This window comes from Dasypus novemcinctus, chromosome 3, assembly GCF_030445035.2.
Source record: "Dasypus novemcinctus isolate mDasNov1 chromosome 3, mDasNov1.1.hap2, whole genome shotgun sequence".
Lineage (NCBI taxonomy): Eukaryota > Metazoa > Chordata > Mammalia > Cingulata > Dasypodidae > Dasypus > Dasypus novemcinctus.
This window is the reverse complement of record NC_080675.1, coordinates 172,812,279-172,837,075: the sequence shown is the minus strand read 5'-3', so window position 1 is coordinate 172,837,075 and position 24,797 is coordinate 172,812,279. Positions and strand designations below refer to the sequence as shown.

The following is a 24,797-nucleotide window of genomic DNA, read 5'->3' as shown; positions in this document are numbered from 1 at the left end:
TCGTCGTCCCTCTCTCCCAGCTTATCCACCCCTCTATAGACTCCTCTGGGGGCAGACATGGCAGGTGTCACATCACCGGGTTTCCCAACAGAGGAACTGAGAATGGGTCCCCCTGCAGCTGAACCCCAGTGCTTCCCCACCTCCTCCGAGGCCTCAGGGAGGACGACAGGGGAGCCTGATGGCACTGGAGGGGAGAGGTTAAGTGCCATCCTGGGGCGTCGCAGCCAAGCCCCGCAAGCTGTCCAGGGGCCACGGGAGCAGAGCCGGCCCGCCCCCCCAGCAAGGAGGGGACAGGACACTCACGGAGATCCACTGCTTCTTGTCGCCAACCCACTCCTGGACCCCCGTGAGGCGGCGCTGCTTGTACTTGGAGAGCTCCTCGTAGGCCACAAACTCGTTCAGAAACAGCTTGATCCCCAGCAATTCTGCCACCACCGGGCAGTCCTCCCAGGCCACGCCCAGCAGGAAGGCCACCGGCCGCAGGACGTAGGAGCAGATGAGCTGAGGACACGAGAGCAAGAGGGGGAGCTGGCGCCGGGGGCCGGGCCCGGGCACTCCCATAGGCCGGGCCGCCCCCAGGACGGCGCGCGGGACCGTCACCTGCAGCGGCAGGGGGGCTGCTGGGAAGCACCTGCAAGCTGAGCTCCTGGATGTCCACCATGGTCCCCAGCCAGGCCAGGGCGGCGTTCATGAAGGCCCGCACGGCCAGGAACGCGATCAGGTTGGCCGCGATGTTGGCCACGACCTTCACCGAGACGGCGGCTCCGCTGCTGGCGGCGTCCAGGAGGTTCTGGGCATCGCTGCGGTGAAGATTAAGAGCGGGAGCTACTGCTTTGTCCCGACAAACAGTGGGAGACCCCGTCCAGCTGGCCCACAGACGGACCTTGGCCAGAGCGTTTGCTGGGCCCCCGTTTCCCACCGAGACCCAGAGGGAGACGGTCTGATCCCAGCCCTGGGAGAAGACCCGGGTTCCCAGCGCTGCCCCACCCAGTGCGGGAGCCGGGTGGCCCCACGCGGAGGCTGGCCCAGACTGAGATGCGAGATGCGCGCAGTGCTGGGAAAACACACGCCAGATTTTGGAGATTTCATGCGGAAAAACAAAAAAGGTATGCCAAGTATTCCATGATGATTTTTTAAAGGGATTACATGTGGAAAGATAATATTTTGGGTATCTTGAGTTACAAAAGCGATGTTAGCAAAATTCCTTTCACCTGCTCCTTTTTGCTTTTTTATGATGGCAACTAGAAAATTTAACATCATGTCGGAGGCTCCCATTATATTTCTAGGGATGGGGCTGCTCTAGACCTTTGGGGACTGATGACACTGGGGCTGCCGCATGTCCCCAAGCATCTTTTTTGAAAGTGGTGCCTGTCCAGCCTTTTTTTTTAAATGTCCCCCCACTTTGTGGCTTTTTTTTTTTTTTTTGCATGCTGTCTGCTCTCTGTGTCCATTCACCGTGCATTCTTGTGTGTCTGTATTTTTATTTTATTTCCCCTCCCCCTTTGCGGCTTGCTTGCTGTCTGCTCTCTGTGTCTATTTGCTGCACACTCTTCCGTGTTTTTGCTTGTCTCCCTTTTTTGTTGCATCACCTTGCTCCGGGTGCTTGCGGGCCGGCAGCTCTCCGCAGCGTGCGGGCAAGCCTGCCTTCACAAGGAGGCCCCGGGACGTGAACCCAGGGCCTCCCATGTGGTAGCCGGGAGCCCAGCTGCTGGAGCCACAGCCGCTTCCCCTGTCCAGCCTTTCTAAAGGTTAAATGTTACACAGCAGTCGTGCAGACTCGGATGAAGGGATGCTGGAGGGGGCGGGTGAAGTCCAGGCGGGAGCTCAACCTGTGGGGCAGGCAGGGCCAGGGGGCGGCAGGGAGCCTCTCACTGAGCCTCCTGAACTACAGAGCAGGCCGCCCCCAAGAGCCGGGACACGCTCCCGGGCTTTGTTTCCTGCTCTCCGGGGCCTGGAAACGAGGATGGGAGAACTGGAGCCTGCACTTTTGACAGCCGAACCACGGTTTGGGCAGTGACAGGGGAGAGGCGTCCCGGCTTGGGGGTACAGCAGCGGGCAGAGGAGGTGGACGGCGGCTCCGCTCCATCTCCACGGGCCCGCCCCTTCCCCACTCCCGCCCGCAGCGCTCACCCGTAGGTCAGCTTCACCCCTTCCTGGCTCTTGAACTTGGACTCCTCCACCTCCGGGTAGACCAGCTTGGACAGGCCCAGAGCGCACGGGGCGGCCATCACGGAGGCGGCGATCAAGGAGGCCGCGTCGATCTGCAAGGGCGGGGAGGGGGTGGCAGGCGGCAGGTGAGGGCAGCAGGGGCACGTGTGCCCCGGCCCACCACTGGGCCATCGTCGTCACTTCTGCTGTCCTTGTTATTAATAATAATACCTTTCCGTGGAGAGGCCACGGGTTGTATGTACGGGACCCCATTTTCCCCAGTTCTCCTGTCAGTTCAGGAGGGCAGGTATCATTCTCCCTTTCTTACAGACAAGGAAACTGAGGTCCAAAAGGATTCAACGTGTTTGGCTCAAGATAAAGAAAGAGAAGGCAGTAGAACCCATCAGGTCGTTGAGCTCCAAGTTCAAGGTTCTTCCTTCTCTTCCGTCTTGTCTCCCTCGGACCATTAATCCAAGGGCTGGTTCACCATGAGCTAAGGGGTGGAGATGGACCTAAGAGGTGACCCAGTTTGACCTCTTAGCATCCCTCCTTGAATACTTACTGTGACAGGGAGCTCACCACTTCAAGGCAGCCTGGCACAACCACTCCTGTGGCTAGAGAGCTCTTCTGGAAGGCTGCCCCCACAATAGCTACTCCTTTGCTCTGGGGCTGCCCCCCGCCCAGCAGGATGGTGGAGCCCCTCAGCCCCTGGAGCCTCCCTTCCTGAATTCTCATCCTCACTGCGAGCCCAGGCCCTTTGCTCCCCTGTTCTCTCCCACAGCGACAGATGGGGGACCCCCCCACCCCTGCCCCTTGCTGCGGTATTTACCAAATGGGAAAATTAGAACCAACCCGAACATCTAACTGTGGGGGAATGGCTAAGCTTGGTCAGGCTGCCATCCAAAATGACGGTTTCCAAGCCTTCGCAATCATGTGGGGAAATGCCCGCAAAATTGTAGAGTGAGCATAGCCACAACCGCGGCAAAAAAACTATGCAGGAAAGACAGCCCAAAAGAGCTACGGCAAAAGCCAACAACTTGGCTCTCCCTGGCTGGTGAAGCCATAACTGCTTTTATTTTCTTTTTGCTTTTTGGTATCTTTCAAAATGTCCACAACAACATACATGGCTTCTAAAAACAGAAAAGCAAAATAGACTTTTTCTCCTTTGAGTCTTGTTTTGTTTTAAGGAGGTACCGGGGATTGAACCCAGGATCTGGTACGTGGGAAGCAGGTGCTCAACCACTGAGCCACATCTGCTCCCCAGTGAGAGCTGGTTTTTCCATTTTGTGTGTGCGTGTGTTGTTTGTTTCAGGAGATACCTGGGACCTCATATATGGGAAGCAGGAGCTCAACCACTTGAGCTATGTCAGCTCCCCAAATTTTAAATTAAAAGGGAAAGAACGAGGGGAGGTAAGTGTGAGCTGTACATTCAGGCAAATCAAAGCGGAGGCAGGAGAAGCCCAGGGAGGTGGCCAGTGACCATCTCTGAGCAGTGCCAGGAGCGACTGCTGAGGAGCCAGACCTGGGGGACCCACGAAGTCTCCGAAGCCCTGGCAATGTCCTTTTCTTCTCCTCCTTTTCAACCTCATTTGTTTCTTCTCAACAATAAGCAGAAAACCCTTGACTTCTGACATACGATCCTTCACCAGCCACCCCCCCCCCTCACTGGACTAAGTCAGCCTCGTGGCGAGCCCCACTGGGGTGAGTTCGGGGCCTCACATGCCCGCGTCTTGGCTGCCCAGCTGCCACACCTGGAGGCTGGCGATCTTCCCTCCACCGGCTGGGGCCCTGCCCCTTCCTCCCGGCACCTGGTCTGTGCACCTGAGTCCCAGGGGGAAGCAGCCTGCAGTGCTTACGACCCTGGATGGTCCTCTGAGCGGGCCAGCTGTACCCACAGCCGCAGGGGCCCCTGGAGGGTGATTTCCAGCTCGTCTTGGACAGGGCTGAGTCGGACACAGCCAGGGCTCGCTGGGGTGCTGGGGCAGCCCCCTCAGGGCCTCCCCACTCCCAGCCCCTCCCCAGGGCGTGGGGAGCCCCCGGCCTGCCTCCCGGGCACACGGTCAGGAAGGCTCTGTCCCAGCACCCCAGGACCCCTCCTGCCCTAGGGCCTGCTCTCTGCCCCCAGGTGTCCCTTGGGGAAAGAGATAGAAGATAAGTGCCCTCAACTCGAATTTTCAAAAGGAACTTGGCCATGAAAGGAAATAAATGTAGACAACTTCAAAGCATCAAACCGGCCAGCTTCAGGGTAGATTTCCCACCCTAATAGAAAACGGACCACGGATTCAACACGGCTCTAAACGTTTTCTCTTATTGCATGTACTCTCACAATGCTGAGAGGCGGGTAGGAATTCTGCCCATTTCACAGATGCAGACCCCAAGCAGTAGAGCCTCACCCGGGCCTGCTCTCAGGCCCTCGCTGATCCTGTCCACGGGCTCCCCACTCTCGCACAACTCGTCAAGGAACACCTCCCATTCCCGTCGCAGCACCCGAGGTGGGCACAGCTGGTGTCGCCTCACGGTGGTCCCTGAGCCAGAGGGGTGGGATGGGAGACAGTGCGTGGGGTTAGCGGGCGGCTGGGGCCCACGTCAGAACCTTCCAGAGCTGTATGTGGAGGGCGTGAGAGGGTTTCATCAGTGACCCATGGGACCTCGGGCGAGACCTAGCCCAGGACACGCCCCAGAAGGAGGATGCGAATCACACATACGACTTCAAATTTTCTAGTAGCCACGGTAAACCAGTTAAAAGAAACAGGAAATGATTTTAAGACTGCGTTTTCCTTAACTCAGTATATCCAAACTATTATCTTTCCACCGTGGAATCAATATAAAGAGTATTAAAGACCTATTTTGTACTTCTTTCATAGTAAGTCTCCCAGCACATCTAATTTCAGCCTAGCCACGTTCAAGGGCTCACTAGCTGCCGGTCTAGAAAGAGCCAAACTGCCCCTAGGCGCGGGCGGGGCAGACGGAGTCAGAAGTTGAACAACGAAGAGAGAGGCTCCGAATCTGGCAGCTTGGAAGAGAGAGCAAGGGGGACCTTCCTGGAATTCAGGGGCTAAGGGCAGAGCCGAATCCACAGCGAGGGAGAGTCTGGTGGGGGGAGTCACAGGAGAGCAGGTGGGGGGAGTCACAGGAGAGCAGGTGGAGAGCCGACCGCTTTGGGGAGAGGCCCTGGGTGCAGTGGCCACCTGCAGCCAGGCGGGGGCAGAAGAGGGCTGCTCTGGAGACCAGATCTGGGGCAGATGGACGTGGCCGCAGGGAGGGAGGGAAGGTCTGTCTGAGGCCCTTGAGGCCCTTTGCCTGGGCCAGCTACGGCTGTGGCCCTGGGCTCGCAAACTAGGGCGCATGAGCTTTTCCTGGAGCCGTCACAAAACCCCCAGCTCGTGGTGAACCAGCCCTCGGATTAGTGGGCCAAGGGAGACAAGATAGAAGGAAGGAAGGACTTTGGACCTGGAGCTGAAAGACCCGATGGGCTCGGATTCCTTCTCTTCCTTTATGTCTAACAAATCCTACTGAAGCCTTGTCTGCAAAATGGGGAGAATAACACCTTCCCTGCCTGACAGAAGAACTGGGGGGAAATAGGAAGTTCTGTGCATACAAACTGTGACCCTCTGCATTAAAAAGGTATTATTATTATTAATAAAGATGACAGCAGTGATGAGGACGATCACAGCCAGGGGTCCGGGCACACAGGGCCCTGCTGCCCTGGGCAGCACTCGCTGGTCCCGGCTGCACTTAGTGCCAGGCATTTAGGTTACCTCCTGTTTTCTGCTATCACTAATAAAGTTGGAATTTTGCACGTTTTGAACACTTGGGAGAATATTTTTTTATTATGATATTCCTATCTGTATCAAAGGAAGGGTGTATTTTAAAGTGAACTGATAGATGGCCTCCGAAAAGTTTACAGCAAATTACACTCCCGACAAGAGTGCACGACGCCCCGCCACACTTGCATTTTTAAAGGCATTTAAAGGGCTGGATATCTTTTCGAAGAAACATGTTATTTATTTCTTTGACCATAAGTGAGCCTGAACATCTTTTTTTTAAATAAATGTATGACCTATTTTCAGTTTACATTCTGTATGCATTGGGTACTAATAGTGTATCAATATCGGTTCATCAGTTGTGACAAATGCAACTCACTCATGCAAGATGCTGATAACAGGGGAAACTATCTGGGGAGAGCAGTTTGTGGGAACTTTGTGATTTCTGTGCCATTTTTCTGTAAACCTAAAACTACTCGAAAAGTAAAGTTTATTTTTCACATAAATAAATGTATGACCTATTTTCTCCCAGTCATTGTAATTTTTTTACATACTGATTTCACCATACGGAAGAGTTTCTATCTTCATTAGTAAACTCTGTTCAATCTTTTTCTTTATCCTTCTAGATTGCATGTCATGCTCAGAATGTTGCAAGAAAAATAGTTGCAGAAAAGTATGGGTAGAATTAACTCATCATTAGTAAAAAAGAAAGCAAGTATGTGTGCATTCAGGCAGATATACTTAAATGACTGTATTTACCCAGAAAGATCTGGAACGGCACGTTTTAAGCCTTCGGTTCTCAAACCCGAGTGAGCATCCCAGTCACTTGGAGAACTTATTAAAACACAGAGTGCTGGGCCCCACTCCAGCCTCTCTGACTCAGTAGGTCTGAGGTAGGGCCTTAGAAGTTGTATTTCGAAAATTTTCCCAGCTGCTGCTGCTGCCAGTGCAGAGGCCACACTTGGAGAACTAGGCCGAGAGCCCGGGTCAGAGCTGTGAAAAGCAGTTGTCCACAGCAGGCGGGCTTGGGAAGAGAGGCTGTTTTTATCCATTTAGTTTTTCTCTATCCACTTCTGCCACAGAAGAAACTACTTTTTCTTTGGTAGTTAAAAAGAAATGAAGATCTTTGCAAATGTGTATGTGCAAGCACAAGTACTAAGTGTTTTGCAAATGCAAAGCATCATCCCAGGGCCCTGTGTAGGGGACACAGCTGGAGAGCCAGCTCTGCTAGTCCTTAGAAGTGTGGAGTTGCTTAATGGGCCTGATTCCCAACTCTGCAGTTTGACCTAGAAACGCACTGATCTCAGAAAGCGGCAGGAGGAGAGGGGGGCCTGAGCCCAGAGAGAATGGGAGGGGGGGAGGAGGGGAAGGAGGCCGGGTGGCTCTCCAGGGACGCCCTCTATGAGAAGGAGCAGGAGCTTTGAAGCCAGACAGATCTGGGTTCAAATCCTGGCTCTGGGCAGCTCACTCTCTTGGAGCCTCAATTTCCTCATCTGTAAATTGAGATATTAAACCACCAAGCACATTGCCTGGCACGTAGTGGGTGCTCAGTAAACTGGAACTCTTTGCTCCCAGTGGCCAGGGGAGAAGCCTGACCATACGGTCCAGCCCCCCTGCTGCCTTCCTCAGGGGAAGGCGCTCCTCTCGCCACCCCGGGGCTCCTGGCTCCGTCCCCCAGAGGACATGCCAGGGCCAGGTGGGCAGGGCGCGGCCCGGGGCTCCCGCGGAGCTGGGCTACGGGTGCTCAGCCGAGCAGAGGGAGGGCTCCACATACCCCGAAGGAGATGTAGGCCCCCAGCAGGCTGCCCGCGATGGTGGCGTAGCCTCCGGTCATGACGACGTGGACCTCCGATAGCGTCATGTCGGCCAGGTAGGGCCGGATCAGCAGAGGGGCCTCAGTCTGCAAACAGGAAAGGCAAGACGTCAGGTACCAGGGCCGGCCGGGGCAGGACGGGCACCCGGGAGGGGCCGCGGCCCGGGGAGCGCTGGGCACCCCAGGGCAAGAGACGGCCGGGGGGCTGACCCAGAAGTGCCCCACGTGCGCTTTAAAAAGGAATTTTACTGACACATGTTCATAAAGCACTCCCTATTGGGTATAATCACAGAGCTGTGCATTCATCACTTCCATCAATATTAGAGCATTTTCATCACTCCAAAACACAAAAACCAACAAAAACCCCGGCCGCCTGGTGGTCACCTCTCAGTCTCTCTATCCCTCTCCTGCCGTCCTGCTCGTGTCTTCCGCCTCTGTGATTGATTTGTATTCACGTTTTGTATAGCGTCTGTAGCAGTTTGGCACTGTTTATGACTTCCAAAAACAGATATTGGATTATGTTTGTAAACTGGTCTCCTCCTCTGGGCGTGATTAAATTTTGATTAGGGCTTGGATTGGGCCACGTCCATAGGACGTTGAGTCCCCACCCGCTCGGTGGGCAGTGTATTAATCAGCCAAAGGGTGCTGATGCAAAAGACCAGAAATCGGTTGGTTTTTATAAAGGGTATTTATTTGGGGTAGGAGCTTACAGATACCAGGCCATAAGGCCTAAGTTACTTCCCTCACCAAAGTCTATTTTCACGTGTTGGAGCAAGATGCCTGCCGTCGGCTGTGAGAGTTCAGGCTTCCCAGGTTCCTCCCTTCCAGGGTCTTGCTTTTCTCTGGCTTCACGGCTCCTTTCTTCTCAGGGCTTGCTTCTTCCTGGGCTCAGGGTTCCTCTCTTCCTGGGCCTGGCTTCCCTTCGGGTGCCCACGTTCCTGGGACTTGCTTTTCTCTGGGTTCGAGTTTCCTTCCTTTCTGGGGCTGGCTTCTCTTTCCTCTGTGAGCTTAATTCCCAGGGCTCCAGCTTCAGGCCCCAGCATCAAACTCCAACATCAAAAGCTCTCAACTCTGTCCTTTGCCATGCCCTAATCATAACTCAATCATGCCCAGGTATAGATCAGATTACAAACAGAATCCAATATTTCTTTTTGGAATTCATCAATAATAACAAACTGCTACAGGCGGTGACTCACAGAGAAAACCCCTTGGTGGAGAAAAGAGTAGGGATTTTGATATTGGAGCCCCAGGAAATAAACACACAGGAGAAGAACACAAAGAGATAGAGATGGCTCCTTAGACATGGCAGAGGCCCTGGGAAGAGAGACGGGCCGTACGCCTGATAGTTTGCAGCTGCAGGGACCAGAGCCCTGAGCAGCTGAGCTGGGAGAGAAGTGAGCCCCGGGAGAGAGACGAGACTTATCCCTGCCTACAGCTGATATTGGAAGAAGCTGGGACCACGGAGCCTTAAGAGGACGAGGAAGCCTGAACCCTGGCAGATGTCTGCAGCCCTCTTGCTCCAACACGTGGCAACAGACTCTGGTGAGGGAAGTAACTTATACTTTATGACCTGGTAACTATAAGCTTCTACCCCAAATAAATACCCTTTACAAGAGCCAACCGATTTCTGGTACTTTGCATCAGCACCCCTCTGGCTGACTAATACAGAGTCTAACAATACTCACCTGCATTATTCAACCTTCTGAGCTAGAGGTGATGGTCCCCACTTCCCAGGAGGATGAACAGAGGCTCAGAGAGATTGAAAGAATTACTCCTGTTCCCACAAAGGGTTGGCAAGTAGATTTAGCCCCAGTTCTGAACTTTTAATGAAGCCATGGGGGATGTCAAAAAGAAAGGAGCAGGAACAGATGTGACTCAAGCAGTTGAGTGCCTGCCTCCCACTTGGGAGGTCCCGGGTTCAGTCCCCGGTGCCTCCTATAAACAAAGACAAACAACAAACAAATAAATGAAAACCCAACTCAGGGGAACTGATGTGGCTCAGTGGTTAAGCACTGGCTTCCCACTTAAGAGGTCCCGGGTTCAATCCACAGCTCTGGCACCTCAAACAAACAAAAAGGAGCTAGGACACTAGATTATATGTTTACTTTGGGCATCTGGGGAGGTTGGAGCTGTGCTTCTTCCTCTCTCCCTCTGTTCCCACCTACTCTGTGCCAGGCAGTGATCTACAGAATAGGGATACAGAGGTGGGTGAACAAGGTCAAGTCCCTGCCCTCATGGCTCTTACATCCTAAGAGCAGCAAGAGGAGGATATGGAGGAACAGAAATGGAGGGGGGTGGGATGAATAATCAGCAGGAAACCAAGTAAATAAACTATGTAATTTTCCATGGTGGTAAAAGCAATGGAGGGAAGCGCATTTGACTCAACTGCTAGAGCGTCCGCCTACTACATGGGAGGTCCAGGGCTCAAACCCAGCGCCTCCTTGACCCGTGTGGAGCTAGCCCATGTGCAGTGCTGATGCGCACAAGGAGTGCCCTGCCACTCAGGGGTGTCCCCCATGTAAGGGAGCCCCACGCGCAAGGAGTGTGCCCCACAAGGAAAGCCACTCGCATGAAAAAAGTGCAGCCTATGGAGTGGCACCGCACACATGGAGAGCTGATGCAGCAAGATGACGCAACAAAAAGAGACACAGATCCCGAGTGCTGCTGACAAGAATACAAGCAGACACAGAAGAACACACAGCGAATGGACACAGAGAGCAGACAACTGAGAGGGGGGGAAGGGGAAAGAAATAAATAAAAAATAAATCTTTAAAAAAAAAACCACAGCAATGGGGATATGTGAAAGAGAAGGCCTAGTGGTTAGGGGACATTTCAACTTGAGTAAGTAGGGCAAAGGCCCTGAGGCAGAGATAAGCTTGGCCAGTTTGAAGAGCCTTAAGAAGGCTAACGTGTCTAGAGCAGAGTGACGTGTGGGCGTGTGGTTCAAGCTGGAGGAGGAAGGGATGAATGGATAAACGAATGTGGTGGAGACTTGTAATGGAATATTAGTCAGCTGCAAAAAGGAAGGAAGTGCTGACGCATGCCACGACACGGATGAACCTTGAAAGGACTTTGTTGAATTAAATAAGCCAAACACAACAGGACAGCTATTGCATGATTCCACTTCAACAAAACGCCTAGAATGTGCAAATCCAGAGGCAGAAAGTAGATTAGAGGTTACCAGGGAGAGAGTTCCTATGGGGAGGGGGGAGGGAAAAGTTTTGGTAACGGATGGTGGTGATGAGAGCACACTGCGAATGCAACGAATGCCGCTGAATTGTACACTTTAAAGTGGTTAAATTGGGAAAGGTTATATTGTATATCTGTCAGCGTTATTAAAAAGGAAAAGATGGAGGGGAAGGAGGGCAGGCGGGCCACGGAGCGAGCGGCATGGGTGGCATGTGGGTGAAGGGTGGAGGGCGGGGCCAGGAGGGGAAGCAGGGAGAACAGGGAGGAGACAACTGCCGCGTCCAGGTGAAAGGCAAGCCATCGCAGCGGCAGCAAAGGAGCAGAGGGCAGCAGGCACGCAGGGGACGTGGAGGCCGAGCTGGCAGGGCTTGATGGGGGGGCGCTGGGGGCGAGGGGAGCGGGGAAGGAAGGACGGCGCCTCCATTTTTGTCGGGATTACCAGCTGGAGGAGGCTCAATTACTGAGAAGGGAGAGAGCTGGGGGCCTCCCCAAGTTTGTTGAGGGAGGGAATCCAGGGTTCTGTGTGTTTGGCCTTGGCATCTCAAGTCTCAGATGCCCATTAGATATCAAAGAGGAGGCTCGAGGAGGCAATTGGTTATATCAGACCAGGGACTGGGGGAGAGGCCAGGGCTGTAGATCTGGATCTGGGAGAAAACTAAAGCTTTCAAAGACAGGGGCCGGTGAGGCTCCCCAACGGAGGGAGTGAGGCTAAAGAGGGCCCAGGCCCCCCACCACATAAAGGTTGGAACGAGGCAGCCTATCCTTGAAGGTTCCCTGTCCTTGCCCCTTAGGGAAAATGAGAGGAAGATCCAGAGGTCTAGGTCAACTTGACCAACAATTTGTCCAAAGCTAATCTACCCTGGGAGCTCTTCACTCACCCAATGTCACATTCAGCTAAAATTTACAGTTTCTCAGCAAAAAAATATGATCACATTTGCAGCATTTCATATAAGTGGTTTTGCATTTTTGTTATCCTTTTTCCTCTTTTGCTACATTTTGAACACTTTGAAGGATTTTTGGATCACTTATCTGAGAGCATGTCTGCTTTAATTGGCTACAAATACCTTGGAAATGCTCAAGAATCCAACATGCTTGCACCATAGCAAAACGATGTAAATATTCCCCAAAGAGTCCAAAACTGTCCAATCACATATGGCATTATTTGGACAGATGTGTCTCTTGGTGACTCAAATATTAGGCAGATGGGCCAGGGTGGATCTGGAACATTCTCCAGAGTGTCACCTACAGGAGGGTCAGGGCCTTTTGTAAGGGACTAAGGACTGTTAGTACCTTCAGAATCACAGTTGTTTTGGAAAATTCTCTTCCAGAAAGAGGGGGGTGATGTAGTGGGGGAAAAAACCTGGCCAGAAAGGAAAAAAAACCCTGGATTCTGAATCTTGACTTATAATCAGGGGATCTTGGCCAAGCCATGCCTACCCTTGAGCCTCAGTTTCCTCATATATAAAAAGGAAAAGTTAGGGAAGCAGACATGGCTCAACTGATAGAGCATCTGCCCACCATATGGAGTGTCCAGGGTTTGATACCCAGGGCCTCCTGACCCGTGTGGTGAGCTGGCCCGTGTGCAGTGCTGCCATGCACAAGGAGTGCCGTGCCACGCAGGGGTGTCCCCCACATAGGCGCACGCCACATGCAAGGCATGTGCCCCGCAAGGAGAGCCGCCCCACGTGAAAAAAACGCAGTCTGCCCAGGAGTGGTGCCACACACACACAGAGCTGACACAGCAAGACGATGCAACAAAAAAAAGAGACACAGTTTCCCGGTCCTGCTGACAAGAAGAACACACAACGAATGGACACAGAGAGCAGACAACGGGGGGGACGGGGAGAGAAATAAATAAAATAAATCTTTTAAATAAATAAATAAAAAAGAAAAGTTGGACTCCATCTGTCGGGTTTGTGAGTGTCTGAGCTGAAGATAGACTAAACCTAGAGCAATAGGAGGTGCTAGAAAGCTGACCTCTCCCTAGCGTGACCCAGGCAAAGCGAGTACTCCTGAAATGGACAGCCACAGGATAGCCGCCTTTGGTGACCCTCGGGAGAGGGTCACACATCTCCTTCTCTGACTGATCCAGAGCTCCGGGGACCCAGAACATGCCACCCTCTCCAGGATGCCAATGATGGGCCTGAGGGCAGGAGAACGCAGCACCCACCTGGCTCACAAAGATGTTTCCAGCCACACTTAGGGTCTCAGTGGCCGTGGTTCCCATGGTGATCTGCATCAGCCAAGCAATCTAGAAGGAAGCAGGACATTCATTGGCATCACCAAGACCCAGAATCGGAGAGAGTCAGGGCTGGAAGTATTTTACAAGTTTCCCCTCCAACTTCCAACTCAGCGTAGGGCCTCTGCTCCTACATTTCCCCAACAGGTCCGTTCTCCTTCCATTGACAGGGGGATTACCACTTCCCAGGGTCACCCATTCCACCTTAGGATGGCTCCAATCATTAGAGCAGAGCTTTCTAAAATATGTGTTGTGGTTCTCTACACAAAAAGAATTCCCCAATCAAATATATTTGAGAATTTCTGTACAGACACACTCCTTGGAGATTACCAAACATAATAGCTTTGTAAAAGCTCTGAGAAGTCCTACTAGGAAAATAACTTGTTTAAACTTTGTTCAGCTAGTGTTTAGCCCACTTTCCCAAAATTATTTGATCATGGATTCTCTTTACCTAGTAACATTTATTAGCATACTGTGGAACTAAGATTTGTAAAAAACGCTATGAGAAACACTGCCTTAGAGTTCTTCCTTTTAATCAAGAAGAAATCAGCTTCCCTGGAATTTCTGCTCTCTGCTGGTGCTCTCCTCCTAATCTCTTTGCAGCCTTCTTCTTTCTAGCCCGTCACTCCTACTTCCTTCAACCGTTCTGTGCAGGGTTTGGTTTCAAGCCCTTGCACTCTCTGGTTATGAAGCAGTTTGTTTTATATCCCCTTGGTTGAACGTGGTCTCCGGATTTGGGGACAATCCCTTCCCTCATGCCGTACACTGTGTGCTTTTAACATAATGGCTTGGCGTTTGTACATTTCTGGCATACCCCTGGTGGTGCTGGTTCATTCTGAGCTCAGTTAGCTGAAACCTCAAAATCTTTTGCCAAGTCCAGTGCTATTCAATGCTGTCTTCTGTGTTCTGATTTTGTACAGCAGATTTATGAACAGAAACACTGGATTTGACACTCAAGCCAGCCAAATCTGGCTAACGTGGCCCTCTGCTACAGTTTCAGGCTCATAAGATCTTTTTAAAAAAACTTTTTATTTTAAAATACTTTCAAACTTACAAGATGATTATAAAAATAGTACAAACGCCTTACAGAGAACTCCAGCATATCCCTATGCCCCCAGATACCCAGATCCACTAACATTTTGCCACATTTACCATATCATATCTATCAATAAATCCACACATCTCTCTTTAGATCCATCTATTTATCAATCCATTTTCTGAGCAATTGAGTGTAGGTTGTATACATCATGCTCCTTGAACACTTGATACTGCCATGAACATTTCCTAAAAACAAGGATAATCGCTTATGTTACCACCTTAAGTGCAGTTAACAAGTTCAAGAAATTAAACATTGATATAAAGCTGATAGCCTATATTCCTATTTTTTCATATATCCCAATAATGTCCTTTTCAGTTTTCTCTCCTTCCTTGTTAGATCCTCTCCAGGATCATGTATTGCTTTTTATTGTCATTGTCTCTTTCGTTGCTCTTTTAATTTTATTGTGGGAAAATATATTCGACATAAACTTTCTCATCTAAACCACTCCCAAGCATACCATTCAGAGGGATTAATTACAGTCACTGTGTTGCAGTACCCTCACTGCCTTCCATTAGTCAACCTTTCCCATTTCCCCAAACAGAAACCCTACATCCATTTTGCAGTAACTACCCATTCCCTCTGCCCCCCTGCCAGGAAATGTTCTCTAATTTCTATCTCTATGAGCTTGCATATTCTCCAATATTTTCTTTGTGGTTACCAAGGGGCTTAAATTTCACATCCTAAATCTGTAACAATCTCATTTGCTTTTATACAACTTAGCTTCAACAGTATGCCCAAACCATGTTCCTAGATCTCTCCATCACCCCACCTTCATGTATTTGTCACAAACTACATTATGAGTCCAAAATGACTGATTTATCATTGCATTTTATGCATTTGTCTTTTAGATACTGTAGGAAGTAAGAAGTAGAATCACAAACCAAAAATACGATCTACTGGCATTTTAATTTACCCCTGTCCCTATCCTTACCGGAGATCTTCATTTCTTCATGAGGCTTCAATCTATTGTCTATTGTCCTTTCCTTTCAATCTGCAGGACTCTCTTTGGCATCCCTTGTGGGCTGGTCTTGTGGTGACAAACTCCTTCCACTTTTGTTTCTCTGGGAAAGTCTTAATCTCTCCCTCATTTCTGAAAGACAGTCTTGCTGGACATAGACTTCTTGGTTGACAGATTTTTGCTTTCAGGGCTTTAAATATGTCATCCCACTGCCTTCTTGCCTCATAGTTTCTGATGAGAACTCAGCATTTAATCTCACTGAGGCTCCCTTGTAGGTGACATGTTGCTTTTCTCTTGTGGCTTTCAGACTTCGGTCTTTATCCTTGGCATGTGACAGTTTGATTATAACATGGTGCAGTGTGGGTCTATTTGGGTTTATCCTGTTTGGAGGATGTGTATATTACTGATTTTTGTTAAATTTGGGAAGTTTTCAGTCATCATCTCTTTGAATAGTCTCTCTGCCCCTTTCTCTCTTTCTTCTCCTTCTGGGACTCCCACATGCATATATTGCTGCACTTGAAGATGTCCCATTGGTTCCTCAGACTCTGTTCGCTTTTCTTTGTTTTCCTTCCTTCTGCTCCTTAGAGTGGATGATTTCGATAGTCTTATCTTCAAGTTCTCTGATATTCTTCTGCCAGCTCCAATCTGCTGCTGAACCCCTCTAGGGAATTTAAAATTTCTGTTACTGGGGTCTTTGGCTTTGTTGGTTCCTTTCCATAATTTCCATCTCTCTATTAATATTCTCTTTGTCTTCATCTGTCATTTTCCTGATTTCCTTTAGTTCTTTGCTTATGTTCTCCTTTAGCTCTTTGAGCATATGTAGAACCATTTTTAAAAAGTATTTGTCTAGTATGTCCCAGGTCTGGCCCTCCTCAATGAAGTTTTCTAGTGCTTTGCTTTAATCCTCACCTTTGCCTGGACCATCACTTCCTGTTTCTTTGTATGTTTTGTAACCTTTTGTTGAGACCTGGACACTCGGATATTTTAATGTGGTATCACTGGAATTTTGACCCTGAGGTATCTCTTCTTTACACTTGTACCCTGCTAGCATTAGAGATTTCCTTAAATGCCAGGAGCGAATTAAAAAAACTTTTTTTTAAGAGGAAAAAAAGAGGAAACACCTTTCCCAGTCTTTGCAGGTTGACCTGTACGAGTGCTCTCCTTCAGGGTGTATCTATCCTTTCCACACATGTCTTGAGCATGCTCAAGAGGCACTGGAAATTCTCTTCTCTTTCCCTAGGAAACAGTCCCAGGCACTGAACTGTTTGTCCCACAGCCAGTAAGCCCTTTCCCCGGCAGCCACTTGACTGCTCTCCCACAGCGATCTCTCAGACCACCACCATACAGACTGGGCCAGGCGTACATGTTTCCATATATGCGCGAGGGTTATTCTTCTCCCTCTGGAGCCAGTATGGGCTGGCTCCTTACTAAGCACATGGCAGGGGGAAGAGGCCAGCCAGGGCATCACGAGAGCCTACTCCTTTTAAGTAGCCTTTTCCTGGCTCTGGCATGTGTTCTGTTACTGCGGTCCTTTAACGGTTTCCTGGAGCTCTGAGAGAGAGGCTTCTGCCTCCTTGCTGGTTGTTCAAAGTTTCTGTGGGAATGGACCCTGAAGAGTCTCACTCGGCCATCTTGATCAGGGCAGAGCCTCATAAGACCTTTTTGGCATTAATTGTTTTTTTCTCTAACATTTCTTCTCAGTGCAGCCTCAAGACTGCCACCTTCCCTCCCACAAAAGCCACATTGGATTTTGGTGCCATTTCTCCTTAGTGTCATGGCAGGAGAGACTCTGTGAAAGAATGCTTAAGAGCAGTAGACCCTAAAAGAGGGCAGACCTGGAAGTAGAGAATTCTGGGAAGATATAGACCTCAGGAGCAAGGGATTCTGGGAGAGTGTAGGATTCTGGGAGTAGGGAATTCTGGGAAGGTACAGACCTCAGGAGCAGGGGATTCTGGGACAGCGTTAACTCTGTGAGCAGGAGATTCTGAGAGCGCCCAGGTCCTGGATTTGGGACACTCACCTTAAGGATCACCCACTGCATGAGGCCCACATAGTAGAGCATTGACATGACACAGCTGAAGAAAACAATGATGGGCAAAACCTGTGAGAAAAAGAGTGGGATGACCCAAGGTTAGCGGTAGGGCAGGCAGGCGGTGGGGTGCCAGGCAGGGCCCGTGCAGGCCAGGAGACCCCAGGCAGCCCACCCCATCCAGGGCGTGTCCCCTCAGAGGCCCGCCAGGGGCAGAGGAGAAGCGCCGCATCTGGGCATGAAACAACACGTCGCACACACGGGGCGTCTCGGGAGGTGCTACTGAGCAGTCGGGTCCCTCTAAATGATGACATGCCCCGAGTCATCCCTTCCTTTCCCCTCACCACAGACGAGGTCATGTGAGGTAGAAGAAGTGGGACCTGAGTCCAACACTAATTACTACCTGCTTCTTTGTCTGGAAAATGAAGAGAAAGATGCCGGCCTCTCCGGGTTGCTGTGAGGGTTAAAGGAGTTGACTCGGCCACAGCTTGCACAGGGTGCGCCCCTGGTCTACGGCTCTGGTCTTAACCTCCCTCCCAAATTTTGGGCCTGAATGAGGGCCCCTCACCCTCCTGGTACCCTGCCTCCCCCGCTGCCAGCAAGCTTGGAATTAGACTCATCGCGAACCTCCAACCAGCACCTCCTCTCACCACCCTGTTGCCTTTACTAGGCTCAACGCTTCATGGATTCTTTCTTCAGAACTCCTTTCGCACCCGCTCCCCGTGCTCCCTCCTTCAGGCCACGGGCCCGCCCTCGTGCATATCATTGCAGCTTTTCTTATCCGAGGAAAACCTGGCAGCAACTGTATTATCTTTCAGCAGAGGACAAGTTTAATGATCTACGGTTGGACCATAGAAAGTTACACGAGAAAGTCATGAAATAAGAGTGAGGGACTTCTCTATGGGCAGATAGGGACTGATTTCCTAGATAGGTTGTTAAATTTTGAAAAAAGAGAGGGACAGAATTTTGAAAAAAGAGAGACAGGTGTACACTGTGCTAGTATCTGTGTAGAAAGACAGGTGTATGCACGTGTATGTTCTTGTGTGAGAGTGGAATATCATAGGAAGGATGTGCCTAGTGGACTCGGGGTGCCTGGTGGCCTCGAGCTGTCTAGCAGTGATTGCCTTGGGGAGGAAACTGGGTGCCTTGGGGCTCAGGGAGGGAAGGAAGACTTGTGTTTTGTTTTGTTTTTTACCACCTACCCTTTGGTACTGTTGCAATGTTTGTTCCATTCATGAAGTATCTGTTCCAAACAGTTAAAAAATAATAAGTCATGCATAATGGATAATAACATGGGACATTCTTATGCTAAAATACTAAGTGTGCAAATTGGAAATATTAAAAGCATGGAATAAAAACATCTGGAAAGCAGACATCCACGTAGTCAAAGCAGCTGCTTGTGTGCTCTGAGGCTATGGGGATTTTCTTCTCTTCTTTCTCTGTGTTTGAATTTGTCATCTGTTCCTAGACTTTCCCAAAATGGGTGGACAGTTCTCAAGGTGGGGGGAGTCTAGGCAGAGGAGGGGGCGGGGGAAGCTTCCTTTCAGCTTTGAACTTGTAGGGTTTGAGATGCCTACAGAACACCCAAGGGGAATGCCGGGGGGGCAGCTGGATCGAAGGGTCTGGAGGCCAGAGGAGGGGTTTCGTGTGGGACTTGTCCACACAGGAGTGCAGGCTGCGGCCACAGGGTGGGGGCATTCAACGAGGAGATTGCCCTGAGTGAGAAGAGCAGGCAAAAGGACAGAGCCCTTAAGGACAGGGCCAGCGTCACTGAAGGGTGAGAGACAAGGGAGGGGAGAGTGAAGGAGACCATGGGGGGGGTCCCCTGAGGGGGGTGCCAGCAACAGAGCAGCAGCGTTTCAAGAAGGGATGGTCAGTCTACTGTGCCCGAGGCGTCAGAGAACTCCAGAAGGTAAGGACTGAAGCAGACCCTTGGGGTTTAGCAATTCGGGGAGCCCTGGAGGCCTGGGTAAGAGGCCTGCTGGAGGAAGGGGGGACAGGGGCTAATGTCAGGGACCAAGGAGGGAGGGGACAAGAGGAAGCGGAGGCCGCAAGTGTGGACAACCTTTCCAAGAAGCGTAGCTGTGCGGGAAGCAAGAGGCAATAGCTAGAGAGGGGTGAGGGCTGAGGAAGGATTGCTTCTCTTTTTTTTTAAGAAAAGACAGTTTTGAGCAAACAAATTTAGACTCTAGGATAAATTGGGATTAGGGAATTACAAATCCCTGGGAGAAGAGATCCTGCCTTGGGAAACACGGCATGGGGTGAGGAGCCTGCCCCTGGGTGGTTTTCTCCTCTTTCCAGAAGAGTCCCCCGGCGGACGTGGACTTTGTCTAGAAAGGCTCCGTGCTGCGACTTGGTCACCAGCCTCACTGCACTTGGAAATGTCACCGGATGGGGAATGCAGACCCCCGGCGAGATTCCCCCTTGCCCACCTGGTGCTGGGAAACCCACGACCCAGGGGTGCTGGCCTCTTCCGCTTCCCCGAGAGAGAACGCAGAGGGGATGGTGTACTGTCTAGACTGCGTATCCACCACGTGTCCATCGTGCAGACTGGAGGCCAGCTCGGCGGAGGCAGCCCAAGCCAGGAAGGCGCAGGCAGGACCCGACTGAGAACTGGGACGGCAGCCGGTGCCAACCACCGCAGATGGGGATTTGGGGTGGAAGGGAAGCTGTGCTTTGGATTAAGTAGTCCCAAGAGAGGAGGTGAACGGAAGGTGAGAGCTGACTCCTGGGTTTCTAAGCGGGGACAGGTAAGACTAAACAAGGCCCCTGAGGCCGATGTGACCTCACCGCCCAGGAAATGCCTTTGGGGTCTGCAGCCTGGGAGGTGGCAGATGAGGCAGCGCTGGTGCAGGATGGAGGGACGTGCCCCCGGGGGGCCTACTGTGGGCCGGAGACCCCACCCTGGGTCCTCAGAGCCACTGAGGGAGGCAGGCGTACTGTCTCATGTCACAATGGGGACCCCGAGGTCACACGCCTGGAAGGAGGCAGAGTGGGTCCTGGCCAGAGCCGATGGCACAAGCCCTGCCGTGGGGGTGCATTTTCCTGTCTTCGGGGCACATGGCATCCTCTTCCAGGAAGAGCCTTACCCAGGTGGAGCAGCCCCCAGCGCGGCCTGGCCGCTCTGCCCGTGGAAGCCTGAGGTGGGCTGGTCTTGCGAGCACCAGCCCTTACCCATAACTCCAGGAAGGGGGACCTTCCAGCTCCTCGAGGGTGGTTTCTGGACCAGCAGGATCAGCGGAGAACTTGCTAGAAATGCAAATTGTGGACCCCATGCCCTGATTTCAGACTGAGTGGGTCGGGGTGGGGCCTGGGGTTGGGTCTTTCTGGATGATACCAGTGCGCTGGGCTGGGCACAGCCTCTGCACAAACCCAGTCCCCTTCCCAGGACACAGGCTGTGCCTGCAGGACGCCAAGGACGGGCCCCTGCTGTCCCCTCTCCCTGAGGCAGTTCGGCAGGGCTGTCCATGACGAGGTGCTGAAGGCTTTTGTTATTCCCTCCCTCGTCCCCAGTCCCTCCACCGCCCTCCCAAAATCCCCGAGGCTGACTCCCCGGGGCTGCCCGCTGCCCTCCAAGGCCCCAGCACTGCAGACAGGGCCCTGTCGCCAGTGCCAGCCAAGGGAACCACAATAACTCAGTAGTGGAAGAGTCCTCAGAGGTGACCCTGCTGCAGTGCCGTCCCCACCAACATCACAGAGACGCCAAGTCCAGACAAACGGGATTCCTGGCTCTTCTGTGGCCACAGCTCCTGCCATCCCTTTGTCCAGAGTGACCTCACCACACTTGGCCCTCACCCTCAACTCTGTCCAAGTCTCCTTAGAGACCTCTGCGATGCCCCATTGCCATGGGCGCTCTCCTGGTTCAGTTGTCCCACCTCCAGCCTTCCGTTCATCCCTCCCAGTCTCCACTTACTGCCCTCCCACCCCTCCCCTGGGAAGCACACTCGCCAAGGTGACCGGCGGCCCTTTCCTTAGCCAATCCAAAGGCACCTCTTGGTCCTTATCTTATTTGGCCCCCTCCTCCCCCAAATTTGACCTATTGAGCACTGGGAATCGCAGAAGGCTGCATCTTGGGAGATGGAAACATTTCCTTCCCCCTAGAGGTCCCTTAGGGAGAAAATGTGAGCAGCACTGCTGAGTTTACAAGGGGTGCACGTTCCAGGGCTGGAGTGATGGGGAAGGAATGAGGGAGCCTGTGCTCCAGGGTCAGCCAGAGAAAGGACCGAAACGGAGCCGTGGCAGTGGCGTTGCTCACGTGGGTGCAAAGTTCCTAGAAGGAAGATGGATCAGCGTGGAATGATTAAGCAAGATGACATGGGAAGCGGACTTGGCCCAGTGGTTAGGGCGTCCGCCTACCACATGGGAGGTCTGCGGTTCAAGCCCTGGGCCTCCTTGACCCGTGTGGAGCTGGCCCATGTGCAGCGCTGATGCGCGCAAGGAGTGCCGTGCCACACAGGGGTGTCCCCCGTGTAGGGGAGCCCCATGTGCAAGGAGTGCACCCATAAGGAGAGCCGCCCAGCGCGAAAGAAAGTGCAGCCTGCCCAGGAATGGTGCTGCACACACGGAGAGCTGACACAGCAAGATGATGCAACAAAAAGAAACACAGATTCTCGGTGCTGCTGACAAGAATGTAAGCAGACACAGAAGAACACACAGTGAATGGATACAGAGAGCAGACAACTTGGGGAGGGAATAAATAAAAAATAAATCTTAAAAAAAAAAAAGATGATGGCACCAGGAGGCCAAAACACCGCCTGCAGTGGCCTCAGGCCCAGGGTATGCTGGGGGCTAGAGAAGCCCCAGGCAGAGGCTGGACGCCCTGGAGAAGGGACCAGAGCGCCTGCGGCCCAGCAGGAAGGGCAGGGCTCAGAGCAGACATCCCCCGGCCGAGACCGGCCCAAGGCCGTGGATGAGGGCCACGTGATTCACTGGAAAAATGGAAAGAAAATTCCTGAGTCATCCATTCAAACCCACAAAGTCACCTCCGTCTTGAGGGCAAGAGTCCGTGATGCGCGTGTGTGTGCGCGCGCGCGTGTGTCTGTGTGTGTGTGTGTGTACTGTGGAACGAGGGTATAAATCCCATCCTGGGATTCGTGAATCTTGTAGAAAGGGGATTCCGGGCTGGGAGCATTCGGCTCAAGTCCTTCCTCCTGGGCCGGCTTGCTGAGGTGGCCGCCGGCCAGCGCCCTGACCAGGGATTTGTCCGGAGGACGGGGCCTTCCGGGGCCGGGAAATGGCTGGCGTCTGGCTGGGAAACGCTGAGGCTGGTTAACTATCAACCCACCTCACGGCTTATCGCTCCCTCGGCAGCGCGGCCCGTCTCAAAGTCCTTAGTCGCCATTCACATGTTTTAAAATGACTGGGACTGATGTTGAGGAGACACGGCGGCACTGGCTTGTGCCTGGAGTGGGAGTAGAGGCCCCGGCCCGGCGCCGCTGGGGGACGGTGGCTGGGTCACTGCCCCTCTCTGGGACTTCATTTGACTGTGAGCAGTTCGAAGGGGAGGCCCAAAGCTCATGGCGTGCCCTCCTAGCGCCACCGGTCTCTGAATTCATGGTCCCCAAGGGTGACCGGGGAGAGACGCAAGGAGCAAGGAGCAGAGAAGAAAGATGGGTGGAGACGCAGTGAGCGCGGAGTGGCAGCGCGGGAAAGGGCGAGAAGCGGGGCGGGGGCTCTGGTGGGCGGCTGCGGTCCGGCCTCCCCGCTGCTTTTGGAAACAAGGCTTTCACTTCCTTTTGGGCACTGGGCAGGCTTTGTAGGGCTCGGGGAGGGGTAAGGGACACAGGCATGAGTGCGACCCGGGCCTTGTCCTCAAGTAACTAAATGGCAGCACAACATGATGAGCTGCGGAGAGGTCAGCCTTCTGTCCCTTCAGCCTCCAGGTACTGGGAAGCGGATGTGGCTCAACTGATAGGGCGTCCATCTGCCACACGGGAGATCCAGGGTTCAAACCCCAGGCCTTCTGATCTGTGTGGTGAGCTGGCCCACGCCCAAGGAGCGCACCCCGTAAGGAGAGCCACCCCATGTGAAAAAAGCACAGCCTGCCCAGGAGTGGCTCCACACACACAGAGAGCTGACGCAGCAAGATGACACAACCAAAGAGACACAGATTCCCAGTGCCGCTGACAAGAATATATATGAACACAGAAGAACACACAGCGAATGGACACAGAGAGCAGACAACTTGGGGGATGTGGCGGGGAAGGGGAGAGAAATAAATAAAAAATAAATCTTTAAAAAAAAAAAGAGAGAGACACGGATCCCCAGTGCCACCTTATGAGAATCCAAGCGGACACAGAAGAATACTCAGCAAATGGACACAGAGAGCAGACAACCTGGAAGGAGGGGGGAGGGGGGGAGGGGGAGGGGGAGAAATAAATAAATAAACCTTAAAAAAACCCACAAAGCTCCAGGTACTCCCCACACTCCCTCCATTCCCTGCCCCTCTCTCCTGGACCAGGGCAGCCGCCTCCTCACGGGTCCTCCCCTCCAAGCATCCTGTCTACAATTCTCCCTTCCAGTTCATTGACATGTTAGTTTCCCCAAGCTCCAATCAATTCCCTCCCTGCTCACAAACCCTCAATGGCTCCCTATTTCCTATAGACAAATCCCAGATACCAGGAGCCAGGCATTTAAGACCCCTCAAAATGCTGCCCCACCAACTTTGCATGCTTGTCCCCTACCCCCACTTTCCTGCAAACAGCTTCCCTGCCCATCAAACTGGACGACACCTTGCGCCTTTAGACACACTGGCACTTTCTCACCTCCGGCCTTTGCCCCTGCCATTTCCTCTTCCTGCCTATCTCCATGAGTCCAAAGCTTTCCTGTCCTGAAGCGCCACGTCAAATGCCACCTCCTCCAAGAAGTCGTCCTCACTGCCCCTGGTTACAAGCCGCCTTTCCCTTCCCGGGCTCCTTAGGCACTCCCCTTTCACCTCTCTTCTCGCTCTTGGACCCGGCTGCCTGCGGAGGCGTTTTGCGCGTTTGCTCTCTTTAGGCATGAGGAGCTGCTGGTCGCTGACAGGAGCTGCCTCTCCCAGGACCCTCCCCGCACGGCTGAGAGCCCCCCTAGCTGGCGGTGCCAGGCGCAGCCGCTGAACACCTCCGGGCCCAGGGCCAGGCTGACCTGAAAGGCAAAGACGTCCTTGACCAGAGCCTCCCCGAACACGAAGCTGGAGCCGTCCTCTGTGTAGCTCAGGAAGACCTGAACGGAGAAAGGGGCAAACCGCGGGGTGAGCGAGCAAGCACGGTGGCTGGAGAAGCAGCTGCTGCGCCCCGGGCAGCCTCGACTGCGGCCCAGGGCCCAGGCCGGAGGGGAGAGGGCGCCACAGCCTCGGGCTCCTCTGGCCCAGGCAGCCCGGCCTGGGGGCCTCAGCAGGGGCTGGGCCACCTCACAGGGGCTGGGCCACCTCACAGGGCCTGGGTCACCTCACAGGGGCTGGGCCACCTCAGAGGGGCTGGGTCCCTTCACAGGGGCTGGGTCCCCTCACAGGGGCTGGGTCACCTCACAGGGGCTGGGTCCCCTCACAGGGCCTGGGTCACCTCACAGGGGTTGGGTC

General features: G+C 52.8%; 1 protein-coding gene and 1 long non-coding RNA gene across 8 annotated transcripts in view; one reads left to right on the top strand and one right to left on the bottom strand.

Annotated features, from left to right (window-relative positions):
- Window positions 1-24,797, bottom strand: part of SLC28A1 (solute carrier family 28 member 1) — a 49,705-nt gene that overhangs the window by 8,598 nt on the left and 16,310 nt on the right. For all 7 annotated transcript variants that reach the window (XR_009185230.2, XR_011648490.1, XR_009185231.2 and 4 more), the window contains exons 8-14: window positions 24,365-24,442; window positions 17,231-17,311; window positions 13,085-13,165; window positions 7,687-7,812; window positions 2,131-2,261; window positions 632-800; window positions 304-501 (exon numbers count right to left, since the gene is read on the bottom strand). Coding sequence is in view for 2 of the 7 variants with exons in the window: in XM_058294729.2 (XP_058150712.1) it covers window positions 304-501; window positions 632-800; window positions 2,131-2,261; window positions 7,687-7,812; window positions 13,085-13,165; window positions 17,231-17,311; window positions 24,365-24,442 (864 nt within the window). In the remaining 5 variants the exon portion in view is untranslated. The remainder of the gene's footprint in view (window positions 1-303; window positions 502-631; window positions 801-2,130; window positions 2,262-7,686; window positions 7,813-13,084; window positions 13,166-17,230; window positions 17,312-24,364; window positions 24,443-24,797) is intronic.
- Window positions 22,316-23,485, top strand: LOC139438733 (uncharacterized). The gene is made up of 2 exons (XR_011648491.1): window positions 22,316-22,724; window positions 23,115-23,485. It is a non-coding gene; the product is annotated as an uncharacterized lncRNA (long non-coding RNA).